The following is a 22636-nucleotide window of genomic DNA, read 5'->3' on the forward strand; positions in this document are numbered from 1 at the left end:
GATAACTGTCGAAATTCCAGGCGTACGTCTGCAACACCGCGCAATAGTATAAAAAAAATGCCGCCAAATTTTTTTCTTCATAGAAATGCTCAAAATAGGGGTGCGCCTCTTACACACGCTTATACCGTAGTTCAGTCAACCTTAGAAAATCTAAAGACAGGGGATGAACTCATCTTTCACTTCACACTCAGCTGATGCAATAGGATACTTGAAACATGGACTCTGACACCACGTACTGAGTAATCATGCAATGTAAGTACTCTTTCCCTTAAAAATTAAGAATAATTTTCAATTTTATATTTGCAGCTCATTTATAGATTATTAGAAGCATAGTAAAATTGAATCGCTATACATAAACCTACATTTAATGGAATGTCGTTACGATTATCTGTCCATCTATTTCTAAAGAAGTAGGTCTAGCTGTAGCCTGTTACTTGATTTGCTCACATGTAAAATTTGCACGTTTCACAAAAAAACTGAAACCTTTAAAATATAGAATGAATTACCATTTATTACACTCGAACAAAAAAAATAGGTCTTTAATCTCAAAAAGATGACAATGAAGATTTTTTCATACTCCTCTAGATTATACTCTGATGACTTGAATTCATAACAGTATAAAATACCAAAATAACCTTTCGGGAGACTTACTTCAATGAATTGCTCATGGTATGAAAAACAGTGATGAGTGGGTCTCCGGTGCTGATGCATTCCCTCAGCTGCTCATACATCATTGTTATAACAGGTTTCCATGCCCACAACTCTTCTCTTCTCCTGAGAGACTGCAAGTTAATCATGAAAAATGGTTGATCCAGAGTAGACTGCGCAATAATACTTTTATTCAGTCTTAAACACAATACAGTGTAATAGTATTCGTCATAATAAAAGCTAAATCTAAAATATACAATCCATTGCACATATTGCTCTCCAAAAATTCTTTCACAATGTCAAAAGTGAAAAATCAGCGCTAGAAACTTTGTGACCTCAGAAAAGAGGGGATCTCAATGGAAACCTCTATGACTGAAGAGAATTTCAAACCCAAAATTGTTCCAATTCAAACTACATACATATAGATAAATTTTTACGTTAATATTGTGGTTTGCAAATCCTTCAGCAGGTAAAATGGGCTGCATAATTTCTTTTAACTCAGATACAAAAATTATTATAAAATAATTTGATGAGCACAAGTAACATTATTTTAACAGTAAGATTAGGAAGAAAAAAGAGGTGAGCGATATAATGGGAAAATAATTGCCAAGCAAAAATTTTGCTATAGAGTGGCCATTTTCCCAACTGGAAACCACATGTGGACTTTGTTATAGGGAGATCTGGTAATAGTGGAGGTATGTTACAGGAGGTTTTCCTCCATGCATTATGCAGGGGAAGGGCCTGGGACTGCAGCAATGTCTACGTTGCAAGGAGGTCTTTGTAAAATTTTGCTATATGGAGGCTTGTTGAACGGGTGTTTTACCGAGTTACAGACTATTAAATAAAAAATAATGCCATGTTTTGATTGAAAATTTGTGTATCCTCTAACTACTCCCACCCAAAAGCAAAACGTGGTGCAAAGTACAGTTTATTGGTGACACTTCCTAAAACCTTGATAAAAGTATCCTTGAAAATAATCTTAAAACTTGATTTTACCATCCAGTTAACTTGGAAAAGCTGCTTTGCCATACAAAAGATAAATTTCCCCCTTTTCAACAGTCAGGTGTAGATAGAATAATATGCCAAGTTGTCCAAGTTAATGTGTCCACTCATGAACAGCTGGACAAGGGGCGACTCAGACTTAGGATCTTTGACTGACGCTGAGGGATTCCGGACTGCAAAGGTGGTCCTTTCGGAGACAGAATTGGTGAGAAATGAAAGATATGGAGTTTGCTGCAAGGAGTGTACTTTGAGACTGCTGGTTGTAGAATGATGCATGCAGTTTTTAAGGCCTTGTGGCATCTGACAGCCTCCCCTTCATGTGTAATAGCTTTCCACTGGTGCACCATTCTTTTCTGAAAAGCACACACGCACCTATTAGCAAGAATGAATTCCCCACCATCAGCAAAATCAGCACAGAGCAGGCATAGTGGAATTCTTTTCAGAAAAGCTCACAGTATCAAAAATGCACTCCCCACCGTCATCAAAATCAGCACAGTGCGGGCATAGTGGAAAGTTCCAGAGACTCACACATCAACCAAAAAAGGTGAATAAGACTGAATGAAGAATACCCAAGAATCAAAGAAAGAGGACGCATAGATCGGGAATGGAATCGGTCAAAACAATAGACATGCATCAAAAAGAGTGTGAGAATTTAATCAGCTTAATAAGTCGGGATATAAGAATATGCAATGATTGTGACAAATTGTGCATCAGACAGACAGGCTGGAGCTTCACTACCCACATAAAGGAGCTCAGAGAATGCAGTGAAAAAAAGAGATTCCACCTCTCTTAGGGCAAAACATTTCCTTGAAGAGAACCATGCAAGGTTAATTTAACCCAGAGATTGCCCATGAGGAGGGGAAAGGCCAGAGACTGGATGTACCAGAAAGGTTGGAAATTGTGCAAGAAGGAGGCAATTTCTTGTTGAACGAGCAGATATTCATGGGCCAATGCCCACTCCTTGCCACCCCATGACATATCTCGCCCTCCCCTCCCTCTATCTTCCCCATCCACTTCCCACCCCCACTCGTCCAAATAGAATACATACAGCTCCAGAAACTGATATCATCGCAGTGTCCTTAAGATTGACCTAACGGTCGAAACGCGTTGTACGGTATGCAATAAGCTTGTGGAAATGTGCCATTTCTTTGTCATTAATTCAGGATGTTCTTCCATTATATCTCACCTGCCTTAGATATTTTAGAAGGGGTATTACTTTAAATGAGAGACTTTTGTAAATTAAAAACATTCACTTCTGACAACTCACTTTACGGCAATGTGGACACAGTCTTAGACGGGATGGCTCGGAAGAGGGGCCAAGACCAGGGAGAGGCGCAGAGAGGGCGGAGCCGAGGCTTGAGTTGGACGCGGACCGGCGAAGTGCAGATGAGTTGAGGGCAGGAGATGAGGACGGTGACGACAACTGCTGTTGCACAGAATCCTTGGAAACATCCGATGCCAACGGGGGACGATGGAGTCCAAAGGCTGGATTGGTCAATTTACCTTCAGAATAAATCAAAAAGAGATGACAGAAATTATACAGGAAAAAAAAATAATTCCGGTAATTCGATAACAAGTGAGGAAGCCAGCCTCTTAATGGTAAAATTAATAATAATGATAATATAATACAAATGTATTTATAAGCCCAGGGTAATATTCATGAGAGCGCCAAGACTTAAAAATCATTTCACCACAAAATGTACTTTTATTTCCTATAATCAAATAAATATGAACAAAGATATTGACGTGAGTATGAACAACCACAGTACAGAAAATAGAAAAAGAAAAACCACAAATAATACAGATAGCTGGCAATATAGCACTATAAACTTATCTTTGTCAAGAGGGGAATTTTCAAGAACAAATAGAAATGTCATTACGACAAAAACTGGTAGAGTTGACATGTAATACATTTGACGTCAACTGCCAAAGATTTAATAGCAATCACTTAGGTGATAGATATTGTATAATCAATGGCAAGATAGTTGATAAGGATTATCAAAATAGAGGTAGTCTATTGAAGTCCAACTTAAACCATCCCTTGTTGAAACAGAATTAAAAAAACAAATAAGTCTCACTTTCAACTTCCTTTCATCAAAGATTTCCTCAATTAACCATAGAATTTAAAATAATCTATGTAACACATTGCTTTGGATGGCAAATATATAACATTCTGATCAATGCATTTAGACAGGCGTATTGGCAGCCCAAACTATGTTACATAAGAAAATTTTCATAGTATCCCATATCCCATAGGGGCACACAAAAACATGTCTATTAATTCCAAAAAGATGACGATGGAATTTGGATATTCCAGCCACTACATCTTGGGGACTCCACCCATAAGGCCTCAGATTTTTGGGTCAAGGCAAACAACATTATCGTCCAGCTACACTCTGCCATCAAAGAACAGCACTTAAAAATAATGGATGCACACACATTTTCCTGGATATACACAATTACTTATACCACTTATTTTTTATATCAGAGCGTGACCCAAGTTCCAATAAACTGAAACTTCGCATACATATTCTCAAATAAATTGTGCACCACATGCCAGATTTTTTCTTTCGTGTACCTTCACGTAACCAATATATTTGAGTTTAAAGTTGAACAAATTTATTTGAAATTTGAAATGAATTAACTCAATGAATTTGAAATGCATACACATTTAATACAGAAGAGAGACTCACGAGCTACGGCAAGAGTGATGAACTCTGAACACTCATGACACATAATGGCACCACAGAGACGGCAGTGATGCTTCCGACGAGTTAATATGTGGAATGGCCGAGCACAATTGGGGCAGAGGCGAACATCTGCATCTTCTACCCACGGAACCACCTGCTGCTCATGAGCTGTAAGATAGAGTCACAAATTGAAGAATACAGCAGGTTATTATAATAATACATTTATTTATTTAAGTTTCAACAGGTTAAGCCCCACGCATAAATATAAATTACAATGTTTTGTGTAGCTTAAAATTATTTAAAATAATGTCTCAAATTTAGATTTAATTAACACTGTTATCTCAGTAAATATTCACTCATAGTGTAACACTATCTTTGATTTTTTACTTGATGAAGCGTAGATCAATGTAGGATTGTTATTACAAAGTTCTCATAACCTATAAACAATAGTTTTATTCTCAACACCTCGTTTAGAAGGGTTCAAAAAACAACAGTTATTTGCTCTAGACCTCCTTGGAGGAATGGAAAAGTTTAATGTCATCAAGAAATCAGAGCAATTAATAAATAATTAAGAATTTTTAATGCAAATAAAACATCCACTTCATCCCTGGCTGATTCAAGAGTGCACATCTAATACAGTATATTCCGGTTAATTGGGACATATGGGGACTTGTGCACTTTGCCCCAAATAAGGGGCTGCCTCAATTAGGCGAACTATCCTGTATATGGGCATAAACAAACGTTGAAATGATAGAAAGAAGACTAAAGAATGTTTATAATGCAACATAAGTTTATAAAACTAATAATTTGATTAATAAATCAGCGAGTTTAGTTAATTTATAATCATTTTTAAGATTTATAACAATTTAGTTAAAAATATTTTTCACAGCCTCGGGCGAAGCTGAATGAATGTCTTTTACTAAGTCCTATCCTCTTGCAGATAGTATAACAATAAGAGCTTTCAAAATAGGGCAAGAATAGGAACATTTGTGAAAAATAAGAGTAGATCAAAGGAGGAAAATATAAAAAATAGTATTCTGAAAAAAAAAAATTAATTTCGTCGCTAGTATAGTCTATGATGCTGACTCATGGCCCAATAAAGCGGCATGCTGTCCCAATTAAGCAGAGAATACTCTGGGATATTCCTCTATTGGGTTCTGTTCTTCAAGATCTGCTCCAATTAAGCGGCTGCCCCAAGTAACCAGTGGACCCATTAAACGGAATCTACTGTACATTAAATTCTTGTGTCATGGTTTTTTGTTGACAAACTCCTCAGAGACGGCTGGACCGATTCCTATGAAATTTGGTGTATGTTCAATGGAAGAGATAATACGTTGTAAACTATTTTTCATTCTTCTTCAGGGCCCGTGATGCACATTCTTATTCTTGCAATCAAATTTAGTTTTCCACGTGATTTACGGTAAATTAAGAAAAAAACATCCAAAAAGAGCTGAAATTTTAGCATTTTTGGCTTACTGTCCCCTTGACGACCATCAGTATAGTTTATGTCATTTGAAATCTCTTTCTATCACCATAATTTATGAATGGCATGTCCTAAGGAGATGTATTACTACCACAAATCCCTATTATTCCGACAGATGTGCCAATTGAATACAAACGGGTTCAATTTCCAATTAGATTGGCATTCCATTGACCATTGTACTACATCAGGGTGTGCAACAAATTTAAAATTTGAATGCTATAGGTAGGGGCGACCTACCCAGGTGGGAATCGAACCCTCAACCTCTTATTGGGCAGGCAAGGCCTTTATCCTGCCGCCATCAAGGCCGACGGCAGTTAATACCATTTAAACGTAGATTATATATAAAAAAGAGGGCTCAATGTGATGGCATAGTACCCGAAAGGTGAGACTAACACTGAATCTACATTGATTCGAAATGTTGCCAATTTTATTGCCACAGAAAATGGAAATATTAAGCGAGGGAAGGCATTGAACTTAAATCATATTCAAATCGTTACACTCAGCCTTCTACTGCGCCTTCAATTTAATGAAAAAATATTCTCCACCAACTTCCAAGCCACCACACCACCCCGGATCCCTATTTGACCAATGGCCAGGTGAGTTTTAATAACATTTCTATAAGACGAATATGAAGCATGAACTTAGGGCTGAGAAAGAGAATGGTGAAATGCTACGTGTGGAGAGTAATGTTGTACGGATGCGAAACGTTGACCTTTGGAAGAGGAGATAGGGAAAGGATCAACGGTTTTGAGATGTGGGTGTGGAGGAGAGAGTGAAGTGAGTGGATTAAGTGAGGAATGAGGAGGGGCTCGAAAGAGTTGGGGAGGAAAGGACATGATAAAGAACTGCACTAAAGAGAAAGGGGAATTGGATTGGGTATATTTTAAGAGGATTTTAAATACAGCAGTTGAGGGAACAGTGGAAGGAGAAAAGAGAAGAGGAAGAAGAAGGCTGAAGATGACAGACGGGATGAGGTTAGGAAGAAGCAACAGGGAAACTAAAGAGGAGGCATTGGACGGAATGAGGTGGAGGTGACTGAGGACACCTAACAGCGTAAGGCAAAAAACCTGCTCAAGGTTCCCACACAAACTAAAATATAAAATTCACGGTTTGTTCCAGGTTTTCACGGTCTAATTGCCTTCAAATTCACGGTTTGTAGATAAACCATTATAGGGAGAAATATTGATCACCTAACGATCATCGGCTGCACGTTAATTAAAAATTTATCAACCATGACAGCTGCCGTGAATGAAAACACAGCAATGAAAGTGCCATCTCACCTGACGTCACATATCATTTGCAAAATTCAGCTCACGCTAAAGGTTGTGAACGGGAAAACGGAGGGACCAGGGTACCAGGGAAATTAAAAAATGCCTGAATTTTCGCCATGGTTAATGAACACTTTTATTACTAGTCTTCCGGATTTGGTACAGGCTTACAGTCAATGTGTGTGTGTCATCATGGCACACGGACTAATAATTTCGCTTCGATTATACGTGTGCAGGTAAATTCATGGACAGTGTCTGCGTGTGACTGACATTGAAATAATGATCGACGGTTCGATTTTTCTTTTGATCTGTCAATCGTAGTTCTAAAAACAAGTTTGAGAGATTTTTAAGGTTTTACGATTAAATTTACGGCTTTTTTTCAGGTCATTTCACGATAGACGAAATTCACGGCTTATTCACGGTTTTATTGGTTTTCACGGTTGAGTGGGAACCCTGCAGCTGATGATGATATTTATTCCTGTTATTGTAATTAAAAAGAAGGAAATAAAGTAAGTTTCAACCATTTGATGTGATTGTTTGCCCAAATTCAGATGTTAATAGCAGTCCCTATCTGAAAAATTAACAGTACATACACATTAACATACCTTTACGTTTGACTGGATCAGATGGCATTTCAATGAGCAATTTGTCCAGCCTTATCAAGAGTTTGTTAGTTTCAGCCGCATAACGCTCAACTCTGGAGTTGCGTATGTGGTGAAAATATCCCATGTGACTTCTACTGACTCCTAAACCATGAAAAAAAAATAAATCTATGCTGTAAATAAATACTCATATGACAACAAATATATTTATCTACAAAAAATTCCAATATTAATCTACTCTAAATTACTCAGTGATTTAACTCAAAGGTTGTTTTTGGTAAGGTGAGGGTAGAGCTCACTCCAGACTAGGCCAAATTCATAAGAAATTTCACACATTCAGGATAGGGGGGCCACAGTTCCTTTCCCTGGACCACCTTACCCTTTGAGGTTTTGTTTAGGGGTGTCTGAAGTGTTCACCCGGGATTTGAAACCAGGACCCCCTCGATCAGCAGCCAAGCACTCTCCCCCTGACTACCATGCTCCCCATATTTACTCTAGCATTTGAGTGATAACAAAGATATCATACTGCCCACTAATTTTATTTTAACAGCTCACAACACATGTTTCGATTGCTATACAAACATACAGTGGAACCTCGTTAAAGCGAGTACGGGCTATTGCGAGACCCCCGCCATTACTAGAGGTAGCCGATGCACCGTCAATGGGGAACTTGCATGAATTTTTTTTATTTCACAGGCGGACAGAAAATTATTTTCTGAATACAACAAAGAAAACCGCATGTATATCTGAGTAAGGGCATAAAATATAAAACTGGAGTAGTTAAACCAAAAATTTTACAATGCCTAAATAACATCGTTGTAGGAGTCTGAGCCAAGGCCGTTGGAAGGGGGATACGTTAATTGTAAGTTGATGTTATCGACGGCATATCATTCATTAAGGTATGTAATTAGAACGATTTTGATGTTTACTAATGTCCGATATGCTTTCATATACAATAACTTCATCCGTTTATTCGTAGGTACAGGAGAATTCGTCGTTTAGGACTGTCTGTGCTTGTATTATGGGGTGAGTTCCAGTCAATGCAACTTTTGCTCGCTGATCGAAGACATCTAGGAACATTTTTGTGCCAAAATAGAGTTATTTTCAGCGTGACATCTCCCGTTATGCTACTGATAATAATCACAGTGCCAGTGGTTGTAATGCACAAAGTTTGACAAGGTTGAAAAATATTGGCCAAGAGTTATCAGTGTTCCATCGTGATTGAATTGTGAAAAGTGCTATTACGCTATCGATAAATGTCTAACAGTAGTGTAAAAATTGTCAGTGGCGTGTTAGCCTCCATTGCTCACCGTAGATATGACATTTCACGATCAAGCTATTGAAATAAAAACTGTGTGTGAAGTTTGTTATTCCATTATTTCAACGAATAGTAGTGAGAAAAGTCACCTGTGTCACTTGTGTGGGCTAATTTAAGGGTTTAAATCAGTGAATAAATAGTTGTTTCCACCATAACGAGCTCTGTTATTGTAAGTTGTACGTGATGAATATAAGAATGTGACAGTGACTTCCAGTTTTTGATAAGAGTATTTGCCTATTTCCCACCATATTTTTATGGTATATGCTAGTATATTGTTTATGGATTTACCTATATTATTGAAATAGGTTGTGGCTTGTGTGTGTTGGCAGCGGAACCGATTCGCGATCTCACATGTGGATTGTGTGCAGACTGTTTTGCTGTGAATTCGTACCGTAGGACGGATAGGACTACCTTCTCCGCTAATTCGGCGTTGCCAAATTCAACAGCACAGCTAACGATCGTTATCCTCTAGTATTACAAGTTTCTTTTACATCTCGATTTGCCGCCGACGTACAGAAATAATTTGTCTTAAGAAATTCTATGAGGGTCGTGGCATCAATTTTTGGTGTCCTAAAAAAAAGCTGGTGTCCTAACACCCCATGCCACACGCGTTTTAGGTGGCTTGCAGGGTATTATGTAGATGTAGATGAATTTCAGGTGTACTATTCGAACGAGTGGCAACGTTATCATCCATTTTTCTGATAACTAAAACATACGAAGTGAAACGCTTGTACTTCATCATCCCGATGTCGCATTATTAATATCCCAAGTAATAATCGTGGCACAATAGCAATAGGAAAACTTGCCCAAGAATAACAGAACAAAATAAAGTGACGATGAGCGGCTAAATACTCCCTCAAAACAAATTTTACACCATGTGCTCAGCGTATTTCCCAACTCCCTACGGTTGTTTAGGCACCTATGACGTCACGCCTGGCCTCGGCAACGCTCGGGTGTCTTCGCGCAGTGGTCGGCTCAGAGAAATTTTTCTCGATTTTAAATGCAATTTTTTTATTTCTTTTCATGTTGAATGGAGAAACTGAAGGTATTTTTGCGAGCTAATATATCCATTTTACTCATTCAAAATAGTTTTTAGAGCAATCTACGACCCTTGCAAGTTCCTCATTGACCCTATAATAAGCATGTAAAAAAATTTGTTTTTACGAGGCCCTTTTGGTGTTGGCACTTGCCACAGCGAGAGTTTCGCCGGAGAGATTGCCGGAAAACCTTCACCAGGAGTCCCTTATCTCTGCAATTTCTTGCTATCTGTTAGAAATGAAGTTAACATGGAGTGCTCAGTCTCAAATTCATGTAGTAAACGGTCGTTCGATAAATAAGTAGTTCATTTTGGTGAAGATATTGATACATACGATAGAAAAAGTCTTCCAAGGCAGGAACATTACACAACCTTCCACTGTTTTCGACTGCAGAAACAAATGCAATACGTTATTTCACTTAACGTACCGCTAAAGTGCCGCTTAACATACAGGAACAATAAACATACACCAATGGAAACATTTGAGGCATTAAATAACCGCGATACAGTTATATAAGTTAATTTTTGAATTTTCAGTGGAAAATACTAAAATAATAGAATTATTTCGTAAATGCACTAATTAAGTGCTTAGAAAAATGGCTTTGTCGGTTGTGCATTGGCATAATGATTGACAAAATAATGCTTTGCATGATTTTTATTCAGAGCCGCGCTTATAAATTGTTTGAATAGTTAGTCGTTGTTTGAGTAAGGAAATTTAGTGGTTCAAAGAAACATCGCCTTTCGTCTGGATTTATACTCACGTTTATCGGATATAATTTATCTGTTGCCGCACCACTCCTGTTCCTGTATAACTGTTTGCAACAGGTATATTGGCTATTATTTGCTCCACCTCCGGTAAAGCGACAATTCGCTATAGTGAGTGTTTATTGGAGCACCGTGGGAACTCGTTTCATTGAGGTTGCACTGTATATGGGACGGATAAGGGGGGGCGTTTGGAAATCAAAGATTTCCTTCTCAACACAGCTGAGGGTCAGTTCCTCACATCAAAAAATGTTGAATGGTTGTTGGTTTGACGAGTTTGATCGTTGAATGATGAATGTTGATTTGCTTTGTACCTGTGATGTGATCACTAACATTAAGGCCATTGGAGAGTACTTATCTCTTTCAATGTTGAGGTCGTATTGCTCCTCTTGCCTGTTCTATACCACTAACAGTTAGTTGGATTATCCATCTACCACTTAACCCTGTCAGATCCCCCAAATGTTCCTCTGCCCTACCTTTTCATCTTTTTAAACGACTCAGTTTTCAATGGAATGGGTGCGAAAGATCCACATTAAAAGAACCAATTACATACATATATCAAGGATATATTACAGTATATGTCTGAATATAGTCCCCCCTTTTTTTTCAAAAATGCCCATGGTGAAAGTGAAGGGGGGGACAATATTCAAATGCATTTTTGTAACTTTTCCCGAAACTGAAGCCTCAAAAGTAGGGGGGGAGGGGGCACTATATTCGGAGAAATACGGTATATAAAGGGGCCTTTCACTCAAATCCAAAATCGCAATTTGTTAAAGGAATTCCATGTAAGGAAAAGAAAGATAAGTTACCTCATGAAAATCTTTTTTTTATCCTTCTCCCATACGAAGTTTAAAACAAAAAAAGTGCTCAAGCTGCCACCCACTTTTCATTAGTCTGGGAGGTCACTAAGGTTCTGGCTCGTTTCCCCCTAAATGTAGAAATTTTCATTGAGGAGGAATAAATCGCTTACCAGAGTGTAAACGACAACGAACAACAGGAGGCCCATGAGCGACACTGAGGAGTGGCTGACAATGAGAGATGGTGTCGTCATGATGTCATCAACTCAAATAAGAGAGGGTGAAGGCCATAAATTTTTCATCGCAAATACCCCGAGAAGTAGGAGACAGATTGAGAAAAATATGGTTCACAGGGCCATTTCATCTCAAATCAGGCAGATAGTGCAAATTTTAAAGAAAATAAAAGGTGGCCTTCATTAGTAATAAATTGTTAAATAATGACTAAATTTTATTGTTTAAACAAGTCTTATTTATTTCTTATTGCTTCAAATGGCTTGCAAGTTATGCCATAATGTGCATAAATGAATTCTCTTCAAAATGAAACTGTAACCACTGCTTTACGGACCATGGTTCCTTAGTAATCAACATTTATGTGATTTTTCATTTTTTACTCTGAGGCCTGACACCGCAATGTTCAAAGGACGGTAACTTAATGACGGTTCAGTTCTGAGCCGAGATAAAGGCATCATTATTCATCATAAGGATACTGCTTTCACATATATAAGTTTCAGAGAAATCGGTGATGTTCACCTGACACCCCTCTGCCTGATTTGAGATGAAATCCCCCCACATTCAATTATCAAACTCTATCACGAACCACAACGAACAAAAAGTAATGAACGAGCTCATCAATAATTATCTGTCTTTTTTTATAATTCACATGTATTTTCCCATATAAAAATCAAAGCCCAAGTGAACAAATAAGTAATGAGAAATTTGTGTGCAATAAAGGATCTAATTTATATCATGCACTCACCAACAGTTTGGTAACTTGAATACAAGGCAGAAGACCTAGTTCTGTATTGATTTGGTGTTTGAGAAGGACTTGAACCGCTCTCATGTTCTGGACTATCTTGCTTTAAAATCTTCTTCTTGGCTTTCCCAAAGAGATCTGTAAAGAAGAGTAAAAAATAAAAATGGTAACACACCAGAAAACTTTTGCAAACAAAAATTTACATAGAGATTAGGTTGAAGGTTTCCACAGCATTGACTACGTGATATATGCATTTTTTTGGTATGCACCCACCACTGGCAAGAGAGTTCCCTCTCTGACTGTAAAAAGTAATTTACACATTTTTTCAATTATTCATTTTTTACAAGCTACAGCAAAAACTATTTATTTCATTTTTCTTTTACCCTCTTAGTGCCATGGGCTGATAAAATGGCTTTAGCTTCTCACTCTGAAATGCAACTAGCCAAAATATCAGCTTTGAGACAGGTAATTGTTCAAATTAATAACCATGTAGCAATTAAAATCTTAGTGTAGTTAAAAATTTATATAACAAGAGTTAAATAAAAAAAGAATGCTGAAATACCAAAATATTACACAACAGAATTTTTTCCAAGATGTTTCTACTTAAAAAACTGGCATTTCTGGCCTTAAAATAAGTCTTTCTTATGCATATTGCTCCACTGTTATGTATGCTGACGATACTTCTAATCTCTTATCCGCTAATACTCTACCTCTCTTGGATCATTTGGCCTCGACTACAAAAGATGAGATCTTACAGTAGTGCCACCCTAACAGAATGGTTCTGAATGAGGCTAAAACCACTTGTATTCTCTTTCGCAACAAGTTCTCTCATGAGATTCCTACTCTGCCTCCTCATTCGGATTTCTCCACCTCGTCCACTGTGAAATTATTAGGTCTACAGCTTGATGACACTCTTGACTGGTCAACTCATGTTTTTGAAATTAATAAGAAACTTTCAGTAGGTATTTATATGATAAGGAAACTCTCTCCTCTTGTTTCTATATATGTTCTAAAAGCTGTGTACTTAGCCAAAGTACACTCACTATTGTCATATGGTATCATGTTTTGGGGTAACTCCCCTACTGCAGCTAAAGCCTTCTCTTTACAGAAACAAGCCATTAAGGCCATCTGTAAAGTTCCAATACGAACAAGTGGTCGGCCACTGTTTGTGCCCCTCAGGATCCTCACACTTCCATGTGTTTACATTCTCTCATGTGCCATGTTTGTGAAGTGCTATCCGTATTACTTCCGAGTTAACTCTGACTTTCACAGTCACAACACTAGATCAAAAAGTGACATTCACAGTTATCTGTATTCATTTAGCCAATGTCAGAAGGGACCATATCACTCGATTGCTGCAATCTACAATAGGCTACCCTCTGATATGAAATCCCTTACCTCATCAAAGGTTTTTAAGAATAGATTGAGAAGCTTGCTATGTAACAAAGGTTATTATAGTGTCCAAGAATTTTTTAATGATATTTTATAAATGTTATTAGTGTTCAAGAATTTTTTTTTTTAATGATATTTTGTAATCTGTGTTTTGTGATTCTTTTATGTCTCTCTGTATCTTGATGAAACCCATGGATAATTGTATCCCAACGGAGTTAATAAAATATTATTTATTATTAATGAACGGAGAGAGGGTCCTCATCAACCCCCCCTGTGCTTGTTAGAGACCTGACAGCAAATCTGAACTCAGGCCCCATTCAGGCCTCTTGAGTTTATGTTTGAAGGCAACCAGATTGTGAAGAGGCCAACCGTGACGGTTCTACCGGCATTTGTATCTCTAGCTGGCATTCAGCTCTCTACTTTCACCACCTCAATCAACCCTTCCGCAACGAAGTCTGGGGGTGGCAGCAGGAATTAGGGTCTGTATTAGGGGTTTTCCCTGGAGCAAATTTCCCCACCATTTTGCCTATGGACTGCTAATTTCTTAGGCTATGTCCATAGGCAGAATAGGTCACGCAGCTGGATGCCTCAGTTTGCCGGTATTCAGTCTCTGAGACAGTCAGAGACCTTTAAAGTATTAATGAAATACAGTAGGGAACATTCGGAATATGTCCTCCCTCTACAGTGGCACCGACTCCATGGAGCCTGAGGGGGCCCGAGCCCCCACAAAAATTCGTTACAGATGTGAGGAAAAAATGTGTCAGGCTTGTCGATTTTCCCCGGAGGGCCCAGATAAATATTGAGATTCGAGTGATCAGGGTTCTAATGTTGATCATACGAATCTTATAAAATGCTTAAAAAACTTAAAATTCACTACTTATAAAATTTACCGGGGCAAGGCCCCCGGTTTGGGCTCCCCCCAATATTTTTTGTAAGTGGGCACCCCTGTCCCTCAATCTCTAGCACACACTCACAGTAGCAGCCACAGTGAGTTCGCTTTTGCAATCACTTGCCAGCCTCTAGTGCGAACCTTCTCCCTCGGGTACCAGTGAGAAATGCAGATTGAATTTACTTCAGGAAAAAAACATGAAGTTTTTAAAAATCTCATTGCAATTTTTAAAATTCTGATTAAATATTAAACATTTTATTTTTAATGTACATAATTTATTACACCAATTTCAACAATGGTTTACAAAGGAGCTGATATATTGGCCCCAGTACATTTTGTCCGAGACTCAAAATCCGATTTATCAGCTGGCTGCCTAAAGAGAATTAATCTGTTTTTGTATCTCTTATGATATGAATACATTGATAAATGATGCCTGGATTTTTTGGGTAATGGCTTTTTTTGTCGAGTCTAATGTATCAAGAGCCATACCTTAGGGCATCCTTACGCGAATGTTTGTTATTCCCTGCATTGACGCATGTTATAACACTACACATACCTTTATCACTTTGTATTTCTCTAAGCAAATATAATATTATTAATATTGCACACCGTTCATCATAGAAGAAGGTGGTCATGTAGTGGGTCTTATTTCAGCACCACAGTTAATATCTTATATTGGTGAAAAACAAGCAACTTGTTGTATGTACATGATTTGAGTCAGAGGTTGAGTGTGGAATATAAGCTATAATGGATTTGCAGTTCATATAGTGTTGATGTCTATGGAGATGAGGCATCAGTCTGCCAATGGTGGAAGAGATGGTTTGGGAGTTTTATGTATATTGCGGGACACAAGGGAATTATGAATGTGTCAAGGAAGAGGGCATTATGGATAATCCACGCAACATACAAGGTGAAAAGGTACAAGAGATTTAGTTAACATTACCAGGGGCTGCAACAGGACTGAGCACCACTATGACACATTTGAGGGTTTGTGTATGCTTTGACAGCGAACTTCATCCTACGATGTTGGGGATGTATGAGGTTCTCTGCTCTTGCAGAAAGTCATACATAGGAGAAACCTACAACCATGAATCTTAAAACGACTAAATCCTGCTGGAATTTTAAGTCCATATTACGAGTGCCAAGCATGTAATTACCTAGTTATTCTTTCTATGTAAAAAAAATATTGATGTAAGAGAAGTAGCCATCTTGAGAATAATAAAAAGAACAAGTATGAAATAAAATTTAAAAAAATCTGCGAAACATTAGCTTCAAAATACATAATTTCCAATTCATCCTCCTATTGACACATGGATAACCCTTAGTAATTAGCTTCACAGTTCGTTACTCTTCCAAGCAATCATTCAAGTCATCGCCCATGACTAAGAAAGCAGCACAAATGAGTGGGCTATGGTGCTAAACATTCCATAACTGACTATACAAGAAGGTAAGCCAAACGTTTCAATGAAATGCAAGATATTAGCATAACTTAGTAGATGCAATAGGAACAAAATGAAAAATGTGTGAAAATCAATTTTACCAAATATTTAAGTCATATTTAGTACTAAAGTATCATTAAACTCTTCAACCAATAAAATATCAAAGAAGTGTAAATTAGTATCCTATAATATTAGCTACGGATTCAAATCCATACAACTTCTTTCCAAGATACTCTCTGAAAAATAATATTTACTTAACCTTTGAGGATAAATATCCATAATACTACGTATTTCATACATGATTACTCCTCGAGACCTTAGAATTTGACGTTCGGGGTACTACATCACGGACCGACACTAAGGTATGCACCAACCTTTTAAGGACCGTAGGACATCTTGATCTTCATTATGCTCTTCCTGAAAATGTGTACTAAGTAATATTGCTGTGACTAAATCCTTCTTACAAATAGGGCAAATGAAACCTTCCAAAATTTCTTCGCTTCCTGTTGCCATCTCTCATGCCACACAATTTCTACCCTATTCATCAGTAGGTTATGCAATGACCAGTAAATATATACAGAGTATCTTCATAATGCCGCAAGTCAACGGCATTATTCACCATTGACAGATAATTAGTCTCATTTTTTCAGCTAATGAGGATCTTAAAAAAATTCGCCACCCCCCTATGCCATCGTACAATGATCAGTCAATCATGAACGAACCGTTCGTGTGAATTAGAACCATTAGAACGAATAGAACCGTAAGCTATGACTATCGGTTTAACCAGAAAATTTTACGGAATCAATTGCTAAAAAAGTATATTTTGATATTCAGAAAGTTTATTCATGCAAATGTAGTACAGGAGTATAATGAAATTAAGAAGAGAATGTTTGCTTGGTTACCAAAATGAGCAGTTTAATCATTGAGTGGAATGAGTGGCTCCCCTGGCTCACCAGTTCAACCTATCGAAAGAGACAATATTTCGATAGATGCAACCCATCGATATCAAAACATCGCCTCCAATCGCCACTGCTTCCAACAGGCCGCAACAGGCTGGCCACTAGTGATGAGCGGAACTGTGATTTTGCGATCACTTCGTTACCTGTGACTGCTACTCATCAGTAACGGTGATTCTTAACTGTGATTGCGATCACCGAGGTGAATCACTCTTGAAGCCAGCGGTGATTTGTGGCGCTGCTATTCCTGCTACTTTGTCCAATTCCAAGGAGTGAGCTCTCCTCAATAGAAACGAATAAACTTATATAAAATTGCAGAAGAATAGGCGAAATATTTTTTTTAAGGGAATAGTTCTGATTCCGAGTTTATTTTCAATAATTAAGTCAATTTGATGGGGTAAAAGAAAAAATAAGGGGCAATCATTTTTTAAACATATTTTTAATCAAACCATCATAAATCAAAACTTTAGCTGTATATTTCCTACAGATATTTAGTACAGAATGTCTTATTTATGATAAAATATGAATAAGACATCCTTATATTACTATTGGTAGCATCATGGTAGCTGCCGAGGCTAACTTCACCGTATTCACAGTCGCAGTGATTTCGAGTATTTGGTGATTTAGTCACCGGCAGTGATCGGCTACTTCTCTTCAATCACAGGTAGCGATATATCGCATATCACTTGGTAGCAGCCAGAGCCACCAGAGCTATCTTCACCGAATTCAGTGATCGAATCACCGATCACAGTGATTTCGAATATTGAATCACCGACAGTGACTGCTACTTTTCAGTAACGGTGATTCAGTCACAGTTAGCGATATATCGCTCATCACTACTGGCCACTCTTTCATCTAAGTAAATAAAGCTCGTGAAACAGCAGGATAACTGTTGTGGGCCGCTTATGGTCGCTGAATGAGGGGAGTTAGGTTAGTGATGTTCTGTAGTTTTATTATAAATCTTATCTCACTCATAAATTCATATTATCCGTGATATTAGATGAAGGCCTAATTTTGCTCTGTGTCGGCTGCACCCTATGTCTTTTCCTCCACAAATTATTCTGCTGAATATCCTTGTTTTTTCTTTGAAATTCGCCTAATGGTGCCTTTGATTTCCCATTTTATGTTTTCACTCTCCATCTGATTTGTTTATTCTGCAATCAAGTCTTTTAAGTGAGCAAGTTTTGTCAATTTCCTCTTAGGAAACGATTATGTTTCGACGCTACAAAGATTAGCCTTGGATTTGTTGATATAAAGCGATTTAATGCAAATTGAGGATGGGCTTGAAAGAATTTACTAACATCCTCATCTTCTCATTATTGGTTATCACTTCCTATCTTTTGTATTTTTGACAGTTAAGTAAATCCCATGCCAGTTCTTCATATAAAGGAAGTTATTCAGTCCTAGTATACGAATGCCAGTTCTTGGGATCTCCATTTAACGTTACAGCTGCTGTTTATTTACCAGGTGATGGCACGTTTATCGAAGAACCTTTTTAAAGAATGGCATTTTTTGTGATTTTACTTTTTTTCGTAAGTAACCTACTTATTGATTTGTTCTTTGAAGTGATTCTTGGCTGATTGGACTGCAAATTAATCTGAAAAAAATTTGTTGTAGAATATCGTTCTTCCATGTCTTGGAGATCACTTATTGCACACTCTTACTGGTCAAGTTAGTGGTGGAAATTATTCTTATTACTCTTTGACGTACGAGGGCCCGATAACTTTGAGTCTCGTGACAAAGTGAGTTTTTGCTGTGATATTCTTACTTATACAGAAAACGACGGAGTTGCCTCTTGTTTGGTTAATTATTAATAAGTATTATTTATATTATTTGATATCAACTTCATGAAACCCACTAATCATATCCTTTGGCAATTTAGGCTAGGCGATGCTGATCTATATGTGTCACAGTTCCTAAGCAAGCCTACCTTTGATCCCCTTGCATATTGCCTACACTCAGCTACCTGTGGAGTTGATGTGGTTCACATACCGAAGAGGTTGGTATGCATTTTGTTTGATAGTTTGTTTATTAATTCATCCCAATCATTGTCATATTTATTTAATAGTTATTCTTCATTGTTTTATCTTGTATATCCAATCACAATACCCTTCATTGGCTTATCTATGGTTCTGTTTTTTTTTCTTCAGTTTCAGACGCCCAATTGGCATTGGAATATATGGACACTCATCACATGAAGTGAGTCTATATACCCTTGATGTAATACTTCGGGAAAGAAATGGAGACATAGGTGAAATAGTATTTGCAGATGATGATGATGATGTCTTTGAGAATGAAACAGAGTTTGAAGAGCCATATAGAGAACCTCGTGATAGTTTGAATGCTGATGATAGACGGAGGAGAAAAGTTCGTGTCAGCTATCCTGAAAGTGGGGATCCTAGTGCAAGATTTGAGGTATTTATTTGCTTATCTTCATTCTAGACTGACATTTATGCTCCTTGGCTATCATCTCAAAGAAGATTTAGGGGGGAGAGTGTACAAGGGCATGTGCCTCCGCCAGACATTTAAAAAATAGATAAGATTTTTAATAGGGTTATCATTATGATCATTTTGTTCTGTGTATAAGGGAGCGTCAATCGTTTAATTTCATATTAATAACTATCATGTAAAATGCAGAGAACATGAGTGTCCGGGCTATCATGAAAGCTCACCTGCAGACATAAAGTGAATAGGATATATTCTTGCAATGTCTTTGAGTTTGCTGATTTTTTACTTGAATATTTTGTATGCAAGTGAATCATTTGGTGTAAATTATGTGTATTTGATGGCCACTTTGCAAGGCTCTAGTGGAAGTAACATTTGAATCTTCTCTGATACTGTGAGAGATATTCAGTTTTCTAGGTCAACATAAGAGTTACACATTCTAACAAGCACTTCCACTAGTCTCTTCTAAACTCTCTCTTTGTATTTACATACATATTATTATTATTACTTTTGGTATTTCTTCACATGCAGGTCTGAAGTACGTTGATAGAGAACCTCTTAACTTTTATTCTACTTCATGCTGCAGTTGTGTTTAGAAGACGAAAAACATTCTCTAAATGATTGAAGCTTTTCAGAACATTTATTATAAATAAACTTCTTTATCCGTAGAAAACACCAAAAAATAATCATTTACAATGAAAAAGATTGCATAATCAATTTCTGTTGTCTACGTTATTTGATCATACTCAGTCTGCTATTATTTTTTAATACTTTTTTTATTTTCAGGAGGGTGATGAGGAAAGTAAGGAGAGAGAAGAGCCATTTCTGTGGAGTTTGATGTGGTCCTTGTTGGAAGTGATTTTGGAGATGATTTTTCTTTGACCCCAGTTTACATACGCCAGAACTTTCTGCGGGAATTTTGTAAAATACCTCCTTCATAGTTAAGTGTTTTTGTAACTGAAAGTTTAAGCTATTGAGTAAACTCTTGTGGGAGCTCAACAGTTAATTGATGACAAGTCTTCCTGGGTCATATCTGTGTTCCATACTGTAAGCCCCTTTGGAAATTCATATTCATCTCACCAGTGTATTTGTTAATATTTTTACCTATGGTCTTCTTCATTTTGGGTTTTTGAAAATTATTGAAGCTAAGTCAAGAAAGAATCAACTCAATGTTTTGAACACTTGGGATGATTTATTTTTCATTTTATAGATTGTTATTTAATATTCTTGGATGACTAGGTTTTTATGTTTATACATTTGAATCAAATATTTGTAATAAGAATGCTACTGGTATCTTTTGGAAACCTGAATGTGCTTTATTAGTTATTTATTTGTCTGAGAATTATCACCACTGAAGACTGGAAAAGAGAACTGTCAATATGTTGGAGTTTGAGAATCAAATGCTGCTTGATATCTTAAATGAAGATGGGTTATTGGTGGCCGCTCGGTATGTAACACAGTGAATGCCAATGATAGATCAAGTTTCAATTTTGATAACTTTGCCTCCTTATTGCTGTTTTAATGGACTTCATTTGTTTTTCAGTGGCTTGGGCTTGGATCAGGTATTTCAGTCACTCGTTAAAGTGTACAGTGATGAAGGGAATCTTGTAATTGTGATTGGTGCTTCACCCACTGAAGAGGAGCATTGTCTGGCGCAAATGGCCTTGAGTGGTGTTTCACCCATGCCCAGAGTTGTAACCTCCGATGTTCATGTCTCTGAAAGGTATTATTGAAATGTTCTGTATGCACTGAATTGCTGAGGCCTTTACTTTGTAGAATTCCATTATATGGTTGGAAGAAAATTACTTAGCTTTTCTACAAAACACACACTTTAGTGCCGACTAGTTTCGGTACACTGTACCATTTGCTGCACTAGTCTTGAAAATGGTAGAGTGTACCGAAACTAGTCGGCAATGAAGTGTGTGTTTTGTAGAAAAGCAAAGTAATTTTCTTCCAACCATAAATGTTCTGTAATTTGTTTTGTTATTATCAGTGAAGCATTTTCATGTAATCATATCTAGTACTTATAGAAACAGTTTCCTGTTCATCAATTATTCTTAGATGAAATTTGCATAATCTACCCCATGCTGGTGTGCAATTTTTGATCGGGCTACCTGCATAAATAATGATCATACTCAGATAATTGGAAAAGCAAAGGAATATTGCTAGAATTGCGAGACTCGGTTAATCAATAATTAGATCTTCTACTGTCTTAGCAGTAAAAGGTCCAATTATTGATTATTTGGGACATATAGTAATGTTGTTTTTATTTTCTGTTATAATATTGGAGCTTGGCTATAGTTAATGTGAGAAGCCCTGGAGAAAATTTCATTCCATTTCCCAATTAAAATTAGATTGGAAATTGGTCAGGTCAGATCTGGAATGTGAATATAACTACAGTTCATGATTTGAAACTTGTAAAAGAGCAAACTGGTATTGCGTTCCATTGTAATTCCAAATTGCTTCCATGGAAACAATGTGCCGTATTGTCCAATTTCAGTAGCAAAATTTATTTTTGCTTGGGAGTGGACATACACATTATCAGATAAAGCAATGGATTTGTCTGAATTTTCAAAATGTCATTCTTTTTCTTGAAGACATCCGTAATTGTGCAATGTCTTTTATCCAAAAAAAAAACAGGGAGAGCTTTTATTTGTGTGGTGGAGTGATTTTTGCATCAGCTCGCATCTTGGTGGTTGACTTGCTGAAAGGGAGAGTGCCCGTGGACCATATTACTGGATTCTTGGTTTGTCGAGCTCACCGTATATTGGAATCCTGTCAGGAAGCATTTGCCCTGCGCCTCTACAGGCAATCAAATAAGGTTTGAGATGCTTCTATGTATGTTCAATTATAGTAGCAAAATGCATGACACTGTGAAGTAATTAAGTTGTGCTTATTTATTTATTTGGACTCATACAGATGTACTGCTATTTTAA

General features: G+C 37.3%; 3 protein-coding genes across 4 annotated transcripts in view; 2 read left to right on the forward strand and 1 right to left on the reverse strand.

The window, feature by feature from the left end:
- Positions 1–17027, reverse strand: part of LOC124166708 (rabenosyn-5) — a 34246-nt gene extending 17219 nt beyond the window's left edge. Inside the window, exons 1-6 of the mRNA XM_046544362.1 lie at positions 16674–17027; positions 12583–12717; positions 7697–7837; positions 4344–4508; positions 2918–3153; positions 652–782 (exon numbers count right to left, since the gene is read on the reverse strand). Of these exons, the coding sequence (XP_046400318.1) occupies positions 652–782; positions 2918–3153; positions 4344–4508; positions 7697–7837; positions 12583–12717; positions 16674–16812 (947 nt within the window). The 5' untranslated portion in view covers positions 16813–17027. The remainder of the gene's footprint in view (positions 1–651; positions 783–2917; positions 3154–4343; positions 4509–7696; positions 7838–12582; positions 12718–16673) is intronic.
- A 1070-nt stretch (positions 17028–18097) lies between these two features.
- LOC124167148 (UPF0669 protein v1g209471-like) lies at positions 18098–20766 on the forward strand. Of its 2 annotated transcripts, XM_046544952.1 has the most exons (6): positions 18098–18185; positions 18611–18787; positions 18873–18997; positions 19138–19254; positions 19406–19670; positions 20487–20766. In XM_046544952.1, the coding sequence occupies exons 2-6, from the start codon at positions 18758–18760 to the stop codon at positions 20580–20582; spliced, it is 633 nt and encodes a 210-aa protein (XP_046400908.1). In that variant the 5' UTR covers positions 18098–18185; positions 18611–18757; the 3' UTR covers positions 20583–20766. The 2 variants fall into 2 exon arrangements, with proteins under 2 accessions (XP_046400908.1, XP_046400909.1); XM_046544953.1 differs by lacking the exons at positions 18611–18787; positions 18873–18997 and having other exon boundaries at positions 18101–18185.
- A 91-nt stretch (positions 20767–20857) lies between these two features.
- LOC124167147 (DNA repair endonuclease XPF) overlaps positions 20858–22636 on the forward strand; it is a 30825-nt gene continuing 29046 nt past the window's right edge. The window contains exons 1-3 of the mRNA XM_046544951.1: positions 20858–21147; positions 21244–21423; positions 22341–22521. Of these exons, the coding sequence (XP_046400907.1) occupies positions 21080–21147; positions 21244–21423; positions 22341–22521 (429 nt within the window). The 5' untranslated portion in view covers positions 20858–21079. The remainder of the gene's footprint in view (positions 21148–21243; positions 21424–22340; positions 22522–22636) is intronic.

The sequence above is a fragment of the Ischnura elegans genome, chromosome 10 (genome assembly GCF_921293095.1).
Source record: "Ischnura elegans chromosome 10, ioIscEleg1.1, whole genome shotgun sequence".
NCBI lineage: Eukaryota > Metazoa > Arthropoda > Insecta > Odonata > Coenagrionidae > Ischnura > Ischnura elegans.